This window comes from Mya arenaria, chromosome 3 (genome assembly GCF_026914265.1).
Source record: "Mya arenaria isolate MELC-2E11 chromosome 3, ASM2691426v1".
Taxonomy (NCBI): Eukaryota; Metazoa; Mollusca; class Bivalvia; order Myida; family Myidae; genus Mya; species Mya arenaria.
In genome coordinates this window covers 40,732,700-40,748,638 of record NC_069124.1, presented here as the reverse complement: position 1 = coordinate 40,748,638, position 15,939 = coordinate 40,732,700, and the positions used below count along the sequence as shown (strand labels likewise).

The window sequence follows — 15,939 nt, the reverse complement described above, 5'->3', positions numbered from 1 at the left end:
CCAGCCATCTAGCAGTACCCCTTCAAATGTTACCAACAGTATACGGCGTCACCAGCCATCAAGCAGTACCCCTTTAAATGATACCAACATTATATGGCGTCACCAGCCATCTAGCAGTACCCCTTCAAATGTTACCAACATTTTATGGCGTCACCAGCCATCAAGCAGTACCCTTTCAAATGATACCAACATTATATGGCGTCACCAGCCATGAAGCAGTACCCCTTCAAATGATACCAACATTATACGTCGTCACCACCTATCAAGGAATACCCCTTGAAATGAAACCAACATTATATGGCGTCACCAGCCATCAAAAATACCCCTACAAATGATACCAACATTATACGGCGTCACAAGCCATCACGTAAAACCCCTTCAATTGATACCAACATTATATTGCGTACCAAATCATCAAATGTTAACATGATTGCAAGTGACAATAATCATAACTATTATTATGTACATCGGATACATAAATCCATTCCGCTGGACAAGAGTTCTCTAGACAGTACAAAAAAAAAACAACCAATACATGGAAACAGCAGTTGCGGTCAGATTGAAACTACCTCTTGAAGGTATGTTTTCTTTTCAAGATGTATGCATTTAAGACATTGAAATGTCCTGATTCTTCCTTCAACGGCGTTCATACGCATATTTTTATCAATATATTTTTATCAATGTTGGTTTCCCCTCAATGCCTAGTGCGGCCAAGTTGGATTGTTTCTGCACGTTTACGTGCCACCCAAATAAACCCAGTTGCTTTTTTGTGTACTGAGATAGTGTTAGAATAGCTTCATCTGCCTGCTAGTTAAGAATAGCTTCATCTGCCTGCTAGTTACCGAACGGCTAAAATCCGTCTACTTGTTGCCGTTCAGATATGAGAGTTATTGTATAGACGTAAACAAACGAAACACTCGCTAACAGATAACCGCAGTGTGTTATTCGACAGACCTGTTTGATACCACAAAAATAGCTCGGAAGTTTAACTATTAACCAAGTTTACTGTATAAACACGTCAACGACATTAACGCAAACACTCTTTTTGAAATTTATTCAATCAAGAATATTAAGACAACCATATTAAAATCTAAAACATGTAATTAAAACATTAGAACAAACATAGGAACAAATCGTCTATGAACACATTTTTGGCACATAAAGATATTATGCATCATGGTCAACACAGCTCCGGTATTAAAGTTATTGTTACACATCTCAAAAAGCACATATAAAAAACGGCCATAACAAAGGGTAGGTGACTAATGATGTTTTTTTGCGTTATAAAAAATTATGCGATGGTATCACAATCCATGTGCTGCTGATTGCAAAATATTATTTAACGTTGCCTTGAAAGGCGATTCCTTTTCGTCTTCTAAACGAAGTTGGGACAGTTTTTTGCGAGGTCATCGGTCAATTCTGAAGGTCCACCTCTTCAGCAAAAGTCTGCATTGAATACCTGAAAGGAAGCGATAAAAACATGTAAGCTTTGTTCGCGTATAAAAGATATCAGATCTGGCTTTATGACATTCTTGTTATTTTTTTAAAACATCACCTTAAGCGAACATCGCATGTAGACGCAATTTGCTTGTAAGCAATTTTGTTCACATCAGCTACTCAACAATGCAACTGAGATGGAGTGCGCCGATACGGAACCTCATCAAAGAGAATAAGACACTGGTGGAGGCAGTTACCGTTTCTCTGTAACATGTATCTAACGTCTCAAAAGATACAGAATACCTTAAAAAGGCAAACAAACCGCTAACATTACGGTTTTCGCTTGACCGACGGCCATTTCAGTATCGAAACAGAAATTATATATAACATTAAAGAAATTCTGGTGATATGATCCGCTGATTAAATTAAAAGATACAGGTATGATGCGCATTTGATAACTTTGAGCTCACTCACGAAACCAGTATGTAGAGTGTGAACCGCAATGAAAGAACATCCAGCAAATTTGTAATGCAAATACCACCGAAAAAAGTTTACCAAACCCGTGGTATGTACTTTTTAAAACTGTGAGTTTTCCAATTTACATTTTGGTATTTTTAACGACCCTAAACCATTTTGGTGGTCGTATTTTTTATCTGATAAGACCAGCACTCTTAGTTTGGCCGTTTAACCACTTTCAATGTTTTCTTTCGTTTGAATCAGTTAATCTACTAAGCACATCATTTAATGCGACAAGCCCTTCGATATACATCCGGGGACTTTTATCGTGTTTATTGCCATTTAATTTAGATTAAAAGGACAAGTTGATATATGATGTATCTGAAATGGTATATTTCGAATTTATGGCTTTATAACGGAAATGAATGCGAGGAGAGAGGAAGGGAGAATGGATGTACCAGTTTGCCCTTCATTCAAACTGTCTTCAATTTTCTTTCTCTTTCTCGATTGTTAACAGGTTTATGGCCAGTTGTAAAGTTCTTACAATGCGGGCAAGTTTGATTGTTTGAGCACCTTGAATTGCCACCCAAATAGACCCAGGTGCGTTTTTGGATGCTAGGGTTTTTGCGGGGACACCTTTCGGCTTTCTTGAGTTTCACTTCATTGCTAGGTATAGGGGTATTGTGATTATACTCATTTCCAATGGCCTCAATAGCGGTTACGTGTTATTCTTTAACGCCTGTCTTGTTTTACCTACCAGAGGACGGTGCGGTTTTGTCAAGTGATATAGGGGTTGATGCATCTGGTCTCAGAAATTTGAATATCCTTTTTAAAACCAAGGTTGCCTTGTCAATGACGAAAAGGTCAAGTTGAATTGTATGTTACCGCAAGGTATGTACAAATTTCACTTTTATAACATCAACAGGTGCCGTTATGCAATAAATTTGTAATGAAATTTAGAAAGTGAGACCCGGTGGTTTTAATTCAAATTTTGTTATCAGGTGCATGCGGTAAAACGATTCGGGTTATGTGATCCAAGTTTTAAAACATGATATAAACTGGATGCATCATAATGAAACTAATATCCATACAATTAAAGACAAGCATGTTAGAACATGAATCATGATGTGTATGTGGTTTAAATGTGTTTGTGTGTGTGTGTGTTTTTAAAATATTGCAAAATAGAAAAAAATCATCACAGCATTACGCATGGTATTAATATTATTTATATGTTTATGTTTGTATTTTGCAAAAAAATGAAAGCACCTTGTAAACCAAAGTCGGTTAGAATTAGGATTCTAGTTTGTTACATCATAACAAAAGAGTTTTAGTTTCAACTGGTAATGATGAAATAATGGTCGAAAATGTAGTACACTGTGGTCATTATTCTAAGGGTTTTTTATGTTTGTACTTACTTATAACTGAAGCTCCATCTAACCCTTCACACCGCTTACGTCGCTACACGGCCTGCTCAGCGAATTTAAACTGGCGTTTGTCGTAAAAGCGCAGTAGGACAGGACTCTGAGGGTGGAGTGTTTTCAAGTGGAGAAAGTGTTGGCCCGGTTCCGTCGTCGTGTGGCCACAGTCTTCACAAACGTATAGCTTTGCCCGCCGTTCCTGTGGTTGGGAAAGAACGTATATAGTATGGAAGCATACGTTGAGAACGCATTTTGTGGGCTCCGTGGCTGTGTGCTCACAACCTTGAAACAAATGTATCCATCGACTCATTGTTCCTGGGTTGGGAGCGGATATATGTGAACGATGACCATACAAGACGTCAGACAAAGTGTATTGACACACAATGTATGACTACATATGTAGAACAAACGCTGCATTATAAACCTCGCAGCATGTTTACCAGGTTACAAGTCAGATATTATCTAAATCAAAAGTTGTTCATCCTATTAATAGTTAAAACACCATGTTAATAAAAGAATTTTCAATTATTTGGATACTACAGTATATGCCATTGTATAAACAAGAATCTTAATGCTCTTACCTTATATCCAAACTCGAATTCAGACGAGTGGACTTTCTTGCAATGGGATTCAAGAGAGCAGCGTTGTGTGAACGCTTTACCACACTCTGAACACTTGTACGGACGGACACCTGAACAGATATAGATAATAGTGTGTGTAAATGAATAAAAAGTTGAATGTGTTTCTTCGTCACTTAATGTGGTCGTTTTTAGGGTAAAAACAAATATATGTCAAAGTTTTTTGGTAAAAGTATTTGAACAATTAAACACCTACAATGAAAACTATTTTCTTATTTCATTTCATATTGAGCTTAATCTGTCTTTCAAGTTGTACACTTAATTGACTTGTGTAAGACAGTTTGTTTTTGTATTGTAGCTTTCAAAACTGCTTTTGCTGGTAAGATGCAATTTCGTTTAAAAATCATAAGCACGACACCATGGTTTTGCATGTGTGTACAAAGTTTAATATTTCGCTACCCAATACCGTTGGCAAATAATCAGTTAATGTTCATTAAAAGTGTCAGATATAGAGTAACCAATAGTAACAATGGACTGTCTGAAACATCACAATCCCCTTGTGCAATAGATATTCTGGTACAATCACCGCCTTCATTCCCTACCCCCCCTTGTGTCATAATATGATACGCTATTGCCGTTATGAGAAAAATGCCAATTACAAAAACGTTTCAAATAAAAGCGAGTGATATCATTTTACTCTTGTTTAATTTTAAAACGACATTACACTTGCGTTCTTTACTTCATTCAACGTTGCCTCTATCAGCTATATTACTTTCTAGATATGATGTTTCAGTACGAGGACTGTTTTATTGCAGTATGTACAACCTAATCTAACATCAGCATCACAAAAAAACTCATAAGGAAAAGTCGGTAAAATTGGCAAAAAGTGGGCCATTGTGTGAATTTAATCAGTCTAATCCCGGAATGTCCCTAGTGAATGCAAGACCCCGTTCCCTCAATCATAACAAGAACTTCAAATGCGTATTTGAATAAGTTACCAGTGTGAGTTCTCGTGTGACGTTTCAGGTCGAAGGTATCGTTGAATCCCTTGCAACAGAACGTGCACAGATAACGTTTGACGTCACTGTGGCACTTGAGATGACGGTTAAGTAGACGTTGCAAATGAAACGCCTTCTGGCAGATACGACAGACAAACCGGTCTGAGTCCTTGTTAGCTGTAAAATAAGTACAAGGAATTCTGTTAAAGTGTGCTGTTACCTTTTCTATGAAGAATGCGTTTAACCAAAAGGAGTTCGATACTGTATATCACTATTAAAATTAATCTAAGTGTGTGTTGTAAAACAATAGTATTGTTTCAAAAATTTGACAATAAACATGTTTGAAATAAGCCGGATAACAAAGTTGATTTGTTGATGGTCTTTTGTTTTAATTTTCTGAAGGTGTCCGTGAATTGATGACATTCCAAAGACCTTAAACTAATTGGGGCTGGGTGATAGATCGTGTGTTACATTTAGGTGTATCTTTTCTTAAAAGGTATTTATCCTCTTAAGACCTTTACATGTTTGTTTTAATGACAAAAGAAAGCATAAGGGTGGTTTGTGAAACTTTTACTTCTGATTTATCTACAATCAATGGTCTGAAATACTTCACCGTGAGAATGCCCCGTTATGGAGGTTAGCTGTGAAAATGTAGACGAGAATAAGAAGATAATTAGAGGGCATCCTTGCCGCATGCCGTGAGCAAAAAAAGGCTTTAGACACTACAGACAAATTTTGAATAATCGCTGGATCCTCTCAATCCAGAATTCACAACATCATCTAAGTTTTGCAATCTCATAATGACCAGTTTCAGTTAAACGTTTTATAGGATTTTACTTCATCTTGAGGTTATGCTACCAGCTTTCTTTAATTCTACTTTATAATCCACAGAGAGATACCTACTCGCCCGCTTTGTTTAAACATCAACACCATTGCTTATAAGACTATTCATTATTTTTATGGTAATACTGTATACATAACATAGTTAAAAAATGTATGACGTGTGTATAACCGCTAATCCAGACACTGAAAATGGGGGCAGATAGGACGCTGATATATTTTGAAAATATATTGTAACAACAATTAAATGCCTTATCGGATTACAAGGTATGCCTTAAACTATTTGCAAAAAAACTATAGATTTTAATTACAAATGTTTCACATGTTACGATGACAGTGCGGATTTTTCTCTTAAACGTTTACAGTTACGAAATATATGCATACTGAAGATAGACTTACCAAAGACATCTGAGAATGCTTCGGCCTGATTTTGAGACAAAAGTGGGTTCTTTATTCCGTAGCCGCCATTGACAAACTCAACGTTCTTCACTCTGGGTCCCTGAACACACGAAACAGTTAAAATAAACACAATGATGTTAAATGTTCATTATCATTAAACAAAACATGAGTGTTATTTTAATACAAATCATGATCAGTATGGCATTCTTTTTAATAAAAAAGCTTTTGCATAAGTGATGTGTGTTAGAGTGCTGAATTGTGTCAATATGGATATTGTTCGGACAAAACGCAGAACTTATTTTGCTAAGTTTGTCCCTCTGATTTTGTATTTAATATATTTAATATCAATGTTGTAATAACTGAAGTTTAACCTTAGCGCTTACCCTTGAGACAGGCGCCTGAATAGGAGTACAAGCCAATGGCGACGGCAACTGAGGAGGAGGAAAGTGTTGGATGACACTTTGATGCCCTGTTGAATGTTGCAAAACGGGAGTTTTAGGGGCCAGAAGTTTTTCTGTAGATAAAGAACTGTTGCTTGCCATTTGAGGAACAGGTCTCCAGATAGCAGGTTGTGAAGAGACTGCTTTGTTCTGTGATATGTGATTAATAGTTTGTTCAGTTAAGGTAGTGTTGTTCTGCGGAACTATGTTCGTCTTCAGTTGCTGTTGATGAGTTGGGAAAAAAATGTTTTGCTGACATTTCGTTGTTTGAACATAAGATATGCAGTGTTCACTGCTGTATGTCGTCACTGGCGTCTGTTGTTTGTCGTTTGAGTTGTGCAACGTTGCATCAATTCGAGGTTTATAATATTTTGTAAACTCGTCTAAGTCGTTCGATGGGTTTCTTGATTTTCTTCCGAGAGAGGAGTGTCCGGTGTACTGTGGCGAAGTAGGTGAAGCAGCCGCTTTATTTTCATGGTCATGCGGCTGTTTGGCAGTTCCTCGCTGGTAAGAAGGGTGTATTGTTTTCAAAAGACCAGTTTGGTGGAAGTTTGGAGACAATGTAGGGAGATTTACTGATGCTATTGGAGCGTCCGGCGATGCTAACTCGTTGTGCCGAAACGGAAATGATGTTACTGGTGATAGAGATAGGAAATGGCTCGGTTTGCAGTATAAGGGGCTCAATGAAAATGGTGGAGATAAAATAGGTTTAGGTGACTCTATCGTTGAACTTGGAAGTCGCGGAAGACTGAAATCTATTGTTCTTGAAACACGTTTAGATGGCGGGGTTTCTCGAATATCTTGTTTTTGCAAATGAATATCTTGTTTTGTAAATACTACATCAGTATCCTCTTTTGCGTGTTCGCGTGCGGCGTTATCTTTGTTGTCCAATTGCATTGTTTCTTCTGATTGAGGAACACATGTATCGAATGTCTTTATCAACGGGAGATAAAAGCTTCTTTCTTTCGCTGGCGTGACAATGTCTCCGTCGACTTCATCCGGAACGTCTTGATTTTCTGAGATACCGGATGGTGAAATACTATCTCGATACAGCCATTCTGCAACAATAACAGACATTTATTTTGTTGCACTGTATTATTTTAAATTGTATATACTTATAATGGAAGCAAACGATTGAAGAATGCCCAATGTTTTAAATTCTGAATTGTAAAAATATATTCCTGTAATGCTGCGTTTATTATTATCATTACTACATTAATTATTATTATTAGTATTATTATTATTATTATTATTAGTAGTAGTAGTAGTAGTAGTAGTAGTAGTAGTAGTAGTAGTAGTAGTAGTAGTAGTATTAGTATTAGTATTATAGAAAATATTGAATAAAGATTTCCATTATATCGCTGCAATACGAAACATGCATTATGAACTTTGATGCTGTTACTCTTTGACACAAGATATGTTAGTAAATGGTGCATTCATCCATGATAATATTGTTATCACTCTGAGATTAATATTTGACATTGACTGATTTAAAACTCATAAAAACAAAAAAAAAGTAGAATCGTTCTATGTATGATTCAAACAGCGGTGTTTTATGTTGGTCCTCGGAAATCAACCGAAAATATATATCAAACTTAATTTTTTTAACCGTAAAACTGATTTGAGACGGTGAAAAGCAATAATTCGGGACCCTGTTGATCACTCCGGGTACATTTTGGAATAAAACTGTTAACGAGGGATTGAAATCTCCATACTTAATAATGCAAAGAGAGCGACTAGATACTTTTTGCTTCGTCTGTAATCACGCTATATTTTCGTCGCAACGGGAAGAAAATGAAATATCATCTTTAATGTTTATATCTTGTTTACCCTTTTATCGTTTGCTTCCAACCATATGCGCAATTTAATTAACTGATTGGTTTTTCATATTTGTAAGAAAATTGGATTTATTAACGGTTTAATGTGAAATATTTGCTATTTGAGTATTTTCTTAACTCAAACTGAGTCTTTATTCGTAGGCGATAAGGATGTCGGTGGAGAAAAAAATCGGGAATGTCAGTTATGTAGGCGTTCAAGAGGCGTCTAGAGAAATTCAAAAAGAAAGCCATATATGACTTGTTAACAGGCAAGTTGCATAAACATGTATGGGCATTTAAGTGATTCTCCGCGTCACATGATAAGCAAATTATCGAGATTAATGAGCGGTTATAATTGAGTAGTTAACTTAGGCCATACCAATTTTTATGTTTCGCGCAAAGCCTTAGTACAAAAACTTATCTAGCTATCCTGAAAAAAAGACTAAACCTAATACTAAATAAGTGATATATGTTCTATATAGAATATGGACACCAGCGTCAACTTAGTCCATTCTTGACCATTCTCATTTGTCACAAAGAGTGCATCATTTTCTGATATCAAATGTCGAGACTACCGGTACAAAGTATGAAGCATGTTATTGACGCTTGTATTCAGGAGTCGGAATAAGAGGAAATTTTAAAACATTCGGCAAGATCGATGCTCATATAAATGGGTTGTTTGTTTGGCCTTGATTCTAATAAATATGCGTGTTTGTGTACCCTTGGGTGAAAGTAAATCAACTTCCAGTACCATCTTGGATAGGTAACACGATACGTCTTTCAAATTTAGCCATATGGGTACTAGGTATCAATTTTCTGATTGTATGCTTTAAAATGTATTAGGCTGCCAACTTGATAAAGCTAGTATAATTTCGCAAGTGATGTCAAAATTAGCTGAAGCAAATTAGAGTTTATAGCCACGAAGCTTTTCCTATTAAAGTTAACGAAATTCAGTTAAATCTGATACATTTAAGAAATTAGATTTCCTAATTGCGTACATAGATAGTGAAATGAGAACAATTATCTCATTCTGTTGAAGTGGCAGACATTGCTTTGAATGAAATACCGAAGGTGGCATGTCATTAATAATAATGTAGCTATTTGGAAAACGGACACCGTTTTTCAATATGTTAACCGCTTTAGTTAGACGCCCTAGAGGATGGTAAATATTAGATAAGGATGGGTAATCGGTAATTTTGGACATTCTTGATTTGTGGTCGAAATCAATCAATTGCTCGCAAACGAAGTGATTAAAAATTCAAATGAATTCCTCCGCTAAATGAAAGCTAATTCAGTTTAAGCGAGTTTAACACCTGTTACTTTGGTTTTGTCTAACATGGAATGTTTTCTTGCATAGAATTGTTTATTTCATATGCTTTAATCGAGGCCGAAGCCAATACAAGCTTATCCATCCAGGATCTTGTTTTAGCCAAAGTATTTGGCATCCATGCAAAGTAAATGTTTGGGCATTCTAATTTAGGTCTGCCAATGCCAAAAGCAATAACATATCACTTGGGTCAAGAGTCGCCTTAATAGAGGTGCGCTTCTATATTGAGTGATACAGGTCTTAATATAGAGAGGTGCACTTCTATTGGCATACCGTCAAAATGATATGTAGTTTCGTCAGTACAAGTGCACCTCTTTATTCAGAAATGAACCTCTATATTAAGGACGGTATCTGTTGCCTCCTCTGCCGCTTCAATATTAATGTGACAAACTAAAGGCGACTTTTAACCCAAATGGTACTTCAACCAAAAATGGTCCTAGTCAATTGTATACTGTATGCCTCATGATTTCGTTGCATTTATTTTGGAACGGACTGCGAAAAGTCAGAACACAATAAATTAAAGCAAAATGGAAGAAGACAGATATCATTTTGTTCATGTTGCAGAGACAGCAGAGTTTGTAGAAGAGCTGTCAGTGTCACTGCTGGCTCAATAGGGCCGGTGCTCTAAGATTACCGGTGTTCTGAAATATCCGTTATATCACCCATCAGGGGCATAAAAAAATGCGCCCGTTCAGTTTAATTTATAGAGATACGTCCGAATAAACAGTGGATCGCAATGAAGGTATTGTAGCTATTGTTGGAGACTGGAGCGTTGAAATAGTTGCGGTTCTGTAACAGCAATAACAACAGCCATGGGCAAACCCGTTACCACCCTGACTGGTGAAATATAATTACCGGTGTACAATATAAATATTTTTCTTGGATCGATTTTGACGGCTTGTGATTTACAGCTTTGTAGGTGGTACTTTTATTTGATGAAAGTGTCAACGGATTATAGAATAGTTTGGTGAAGAGTGAAGGAATCAAATGTCTTAATGGTCCTGCGAATTTAAATACTGATGATAAAAATGCATTTACGCGTCTTTGTACTAAAACATATTATTTATGTTATTTCATATACAGTTATGTGACAAAAAATGATTGTGTTATTTGAATACTTGATAAACTAAAATGCCTGGTGTATCGAAATACATGCCAGGCTACGTTATATGCATATTTCGTTTTCCTTAAGCCGAAATTCTTTGAAATATTCGCAATACGATACTTGAAGTGACATTACCTAAGTGAAAGCCCTTGAAATTATTTTATCTTACATCTCTCACAATCAAAGCCTAACATTTATCTTGGCATGTAAGTTACAGTTCTCAAAATGAAAAATCAAAGTTTGGATAAATTTAATAAACGGACACACAATTGATACTGAGCAGTAAAATGACACTAAGATCACAATGTTTAGCTTCTCAGATGGTTTATGTACAGGAGCAGACATTTTGATGGCCAGATGTTCTTTTCAAAACATTATTTTCATTCTCGCAGTTTGCCTACTTCAGCAATTTTTTGTGGCATTGAGGGTTCCCATACTCCTTAAATAGGTTTCCGCGTTTAAATTCATCATCAAGTTCATTTATTTCCATCCGCGACATATAAACGCGGTCAAGTTTGTTTTAATAAATACAATAGCGACGTAAACAGTTTTTGATTTGATATCATAAAAGGCAGGAAAAGAGGTGTCGTATGACAGGCATGCATCGCTATTGATACTTTTTTACCGCTACTCATCGGTTTGAATAACGGTTGCCCTCTTCGACATGCAAATAGGAAGCACACTAATTCATCATCAAAACACAAAGTACAACGTCTTGTCAACAGTTCCTTTTTCTGAATGGCATGAACGAAAGCGATGACATCTAGAGATAATGATGGAGTAATGTTATTATTGATAATATTTCATAAAGGATGTGAATCCTCCCGTCAGGCCCATGTACAGGTTCCCCGATAGAGAATTCTGGATTGTGTTCCTTTGAAGTGTTTCGCTGTTTGCATTTATTTTGTTTTCCTCCTTTAGGGGTTATGCTTTTTTGTTCATAAGCTTGATTCTGATTGGAATCCGTTTGGCGTGCGTAAGATGCTTATGTTAAATTGTATTTCTTTTATTTCGCTGTGTGCAGTTTTAAGACAAGCTGCTTTTTTATTTGCATATTAGGTTTTTTGTTCGATGCATTTCTTTGGTTTTGTTACTGTCAATTTTTGGTTGCACTTTTTACATTGATTTAATTCTTTGGTATGTGGTCGATGTTGTCGCTAAGTGGCATTGTGTATTGTCTTTTACCTGCCATTTTGTTGCACTACTTTAATTCTCTATTACTTTAACGGTGTCGATACGATCGACGTTTGGTATGTTGAACGTTATATGACATTGTAGATATTTGCATACTCGCAAGGACGAACGCTGCGTGTTTGAAGCATGGGCCTTGCAATGACGATTCAATTATCTCCTTCTTTGACTGATTGAATTATACATGCGATAAATAGACGCTACGATTTACGGGTTTCATTTTAATATTTAAACTAAGATTTTTAATGTCCCCAATTTAATGACAGGGCCTCCGCGTGGTATTAATAGAGTATTGTAGTTAACATATTAAATCGGTAAGATAATTATGAATGAATCTTATGGTGGGATATTAATGACACTAAACTCATGAATGGCGGTGTGTTTTGTGAATGGGGCTGGCGTTCTACGCTGTCTAATGCTGGTTTGTCAAGGGTCGATAGGAAGCAATGAATCTAATAAGTTATGAGATTCCATTAGCCGCGTCCGTCAATACATATGTGCCAAATGCACCCTACGTTGAAGCAGTGAATATTAAAATTGAAATGTCATTGTAAAGAAATAAGCAAATGTATATATCGATATTGTATTTGCCTTGTTTGTTTCTCAGTTAATTAACTGGTTTTTGAATGCCACTAAACACAATACCATTGTCGAATTTGGTACTTTGCGACTCCTCTTGCAAGTTTCCCTTGCATTATTGGATTATGAACATTTTTTCTGCAATCAAATTGATTTATGTTCTCGGAACACAACAGTTATTGTTAAGGGTCTTTACAAATGAATAAATTAAATTATCATAAAGTTTGCATCCATCAACCTAATCATTATTGGTATGCAAAGCGGTATTTCCATCCTCATCACCAAAGGCATCGACGTCGCTTTCGTCGTCTTAGTCTTTAGTGTCATTTTGTAATCTTCAAAGTATACTTTTACACAATAAACTTATTACCAACGCCTATTTTCACCCTTATTATGTTTATTATTTATGTATGCAATAATGATTCGTTAAGCATTACTTTAATTGCATTTTGCTTTAAGAACCCATGCGTAGATGAAAAATAGTCGTTATGATCTATCGCCAGGTTGTAAATTTAGCATAAATACATTTTGGAATGATTGCTTTTTGGACAACAATTAAATATCCATCTTGCAAGTATCATAATGTCAGCATCTATACCAATAAAGTTCGCCGTTGTTTTGTTCTCTTAATATGTTTTGTGAAGGCGTTTGGCGTTTATCATTTTATGCCATTTTATGATTTTCCTCCTTTTTCCAAGTATACATATCCTTTTTTTAAGTACTTTACATTAATAAGCTTCTTTCCAGATTTGATGTTATCAACGTATAAGATAAAGAAATCCAGAAATATAAGTTAATTTGAATACTCCAAAACGACTATTTTATTATCAGTATCACATTGCTAATATAACTGTGACGTTTAATCACATTTCTATTATCAAGCACAGACATTTTACCTTACATTACATCAATCAAAATATTTCTGCTACTACAGAATATATGCTCGAAGTCCAAAAACGTTTTAAAATAGTGTATGTGGCGTTAGCAATCCGTTGTCCTTTAAGAAACAGTAAATACGTTCATTTACAATTAGTCATATGTTTTGACCTGACAGCAATTCGTTAAATATGTAAATGTGTCTATTTAACTTAATCGCAATAAATGTATTTTAAAGTATAGTTTGGACGAGATTCTAACAATAATACATTAAAAATACTGCATCTATAACGGATTCTCTTGCATGCAGTAGCGATATAAAAGCTTATTATTAGCTATACCACATATAATGAGGATATAAACTTGCGGCTCCGCCATATTATGTTATTGATATTGATACGCCTTGTTCTTTGTCATATAAATGCAATATTTGTATTCCTATATATGTATCTGAGTAACAGTCCTGACATAACATCCTGTTATGTTATGGTATTGTGTTTCGTTACGAATGTCTCATACATATTTTTAATTTCACTAATAAACTATATTTCCTAACACCAATGACCAATAAAGTAGTTTTTTCCTAGGTCGAATGACCATAAACAGCATTATTTTTCATAACTAATGACCAATATATCAGTATTTCATATAACTCATGTATACATTCTTCATATTTAGCAATTCTCCTATAGTCTACTCACCCTCTGCAGATGTTCTGCCTTCATTCCGACGAATCTCTGGCTGATGCCGTCGGCTTCTAGAGTACCTTTTCCCGACGAGAAATGCTTTCGGCATGTTCACAAAATATTCAAGTTTTTAAATCATAAATCAAAAATAAAATTGGTAGTGTCCTTTTGTTTTTGTTTAGATGTTTAAACAAGTTTCGTTTTAACTCTTGTTTTAGATGGTTAAATGAATTCGTTAGTATTATCAAAATCAAACAAGTCTGATACACTTTTCTTTAAGAAATGCGTAAGAAGTGAGCCTGTTTGGCAACTTTATTTTTACGGGTTTTAAACCGCAAAATCGCTGACAATAACGGGAGAGGTGTACTATTTAACGAGCCAGCTACCCGTAAACAAAACCGTCCAATACGACGATGAAGACAAGTTGATCCCGCCTCCTATAGTAACGGATCATGAACCATAGTAACCAACCTTGCCTTTTCCGCTAAAAAAACGGTATATGTACCACCTACCGCTTGCATCCATCTATCATCATCGGTAAGTTAAAAACTTACCTTTACCTATGAAGTGAATTCTGAATTCAAATTTAAACTTGGCAACTGTCTGTTTGAATAGGGTTTTTTGGATTGGTAACATTTTGAGATGTTATTAAAGTATATTTAACATCAATATGAATTACCCAAATTAACAAAATAACTTTTCGAATCTGTGCGAACAAATATGTGTTTGTATTGAAAGCCGGATATAAGACAAATAGAAGATTCCCAAACATCATCAAATTAACATTTGTTATTTGCAAAGCCCATATTTCTTAACAAATAACATTAGTCGATTGGAAAAATGAACGAAAACAATGCAACAACTTAATTTTCCACAATGTGCTTTAAATCAACGTGCAACGTGTATTATGGTCTTTCCATGTGGTTTATTTACATAAACTTTATTCATCATAATATAGTAAACACAGTTCAAAAGTTTGCAGAACCTCGGCGACACATCTTTAATTTACGTGGATTTTATTTAACAAAAATGCAAATATAATTGAGAAGTTATTTTCGTTATAAAATAAAACTCTTAATGCTATCAATTACCGCAATCACTTGAAGCGCATACTTATTTTCCTTGAGAATTGAAACAATGTAGCAAAGCCTGATTTTGACCAGATTGTTTTACCAAAAATGAACAAACAGTAAGGAAGTGATAGTAGCGCCGTTACGGATCCTCATACTCTCTGCCTGCAGATTTATATCTGCCATAAGATACCTTTAAACCAGATGCATAGAATCTTGCTTTTGTCCTTTCTTTTGTTTTTAGAAGTGTTCGTTACAAATCAGCAACATTTGAACAAAAACGGGCGGGCGCCTTTTCAGATGGAAGAGATAAAAGACATGAGCATGATGAACAGAAAGACTCCATGGTATGCCGAGGCTTTCAATTGTCCGTCTCGATATGATCTAAACAATTGTTTTTGCTTTCTCAGGTGTGCTTCACACTTTTTCTAATGTTCCATTGAGCGTTTTTTGATTTCATATCTCTGATATGATTTGTAGCTTTTAAGAATGAGCATGTTTTTATTCCGTATCTCTGATTTGTAGATTTTTAAGAAGCTTTTGTTGAAATGAAACGAAACAAAAGTAGCAAATTACTCTTCCTAGTAGGATGAGTATTTATGTCCTATTGATCCAAGTATGGTGACCAAGATTCCATTTGCATGTCATTTAGGGTCATTGCACATCTACCAATAAAACACCAATATAAAGTTGAGAAAAAACAATGTGCAGTTCCAAACCTT

The 15,939-nt window shown here is 35.5% G+C and overlaps 1 protein-coding gene across 1 annotated transcript; it reads right to left on the bottom strand.

Annotated features, from left to right (window-relative positions):
* Positions 1-1,039: 1,039 nt before the first annotated feature.
* LOC128226333 (zinc finger protein 768-like) lies at positions 1,040-14,484 on the bottom strand. Its single transcript, XM_052936216.1, has 7 exons — positions 14,163-14,484; positions 6,510-7,624; positions 6,127-6,226; positions 4,888-5,064; positions 3,893-4,002; positions 3,309-3,510; positions 1,040-1,459 (listed from the first exon to the last, which is right to left on the bottom strand). Exons 1-6 carry the CDS (start codon positions 14,254-14,256, stop codon positions 3,352-3,354), a joined length of 1,755 nt encoding a protein of 584 aa, XP_052792176.1. The 5' UTR covers positions 14,257-14,484; the 3' UTR covers positions 1,040-1,459; positions 3,309-3,351.
* Positions 14,485-15,939: the final 1,455 nt, after the last annotated feature.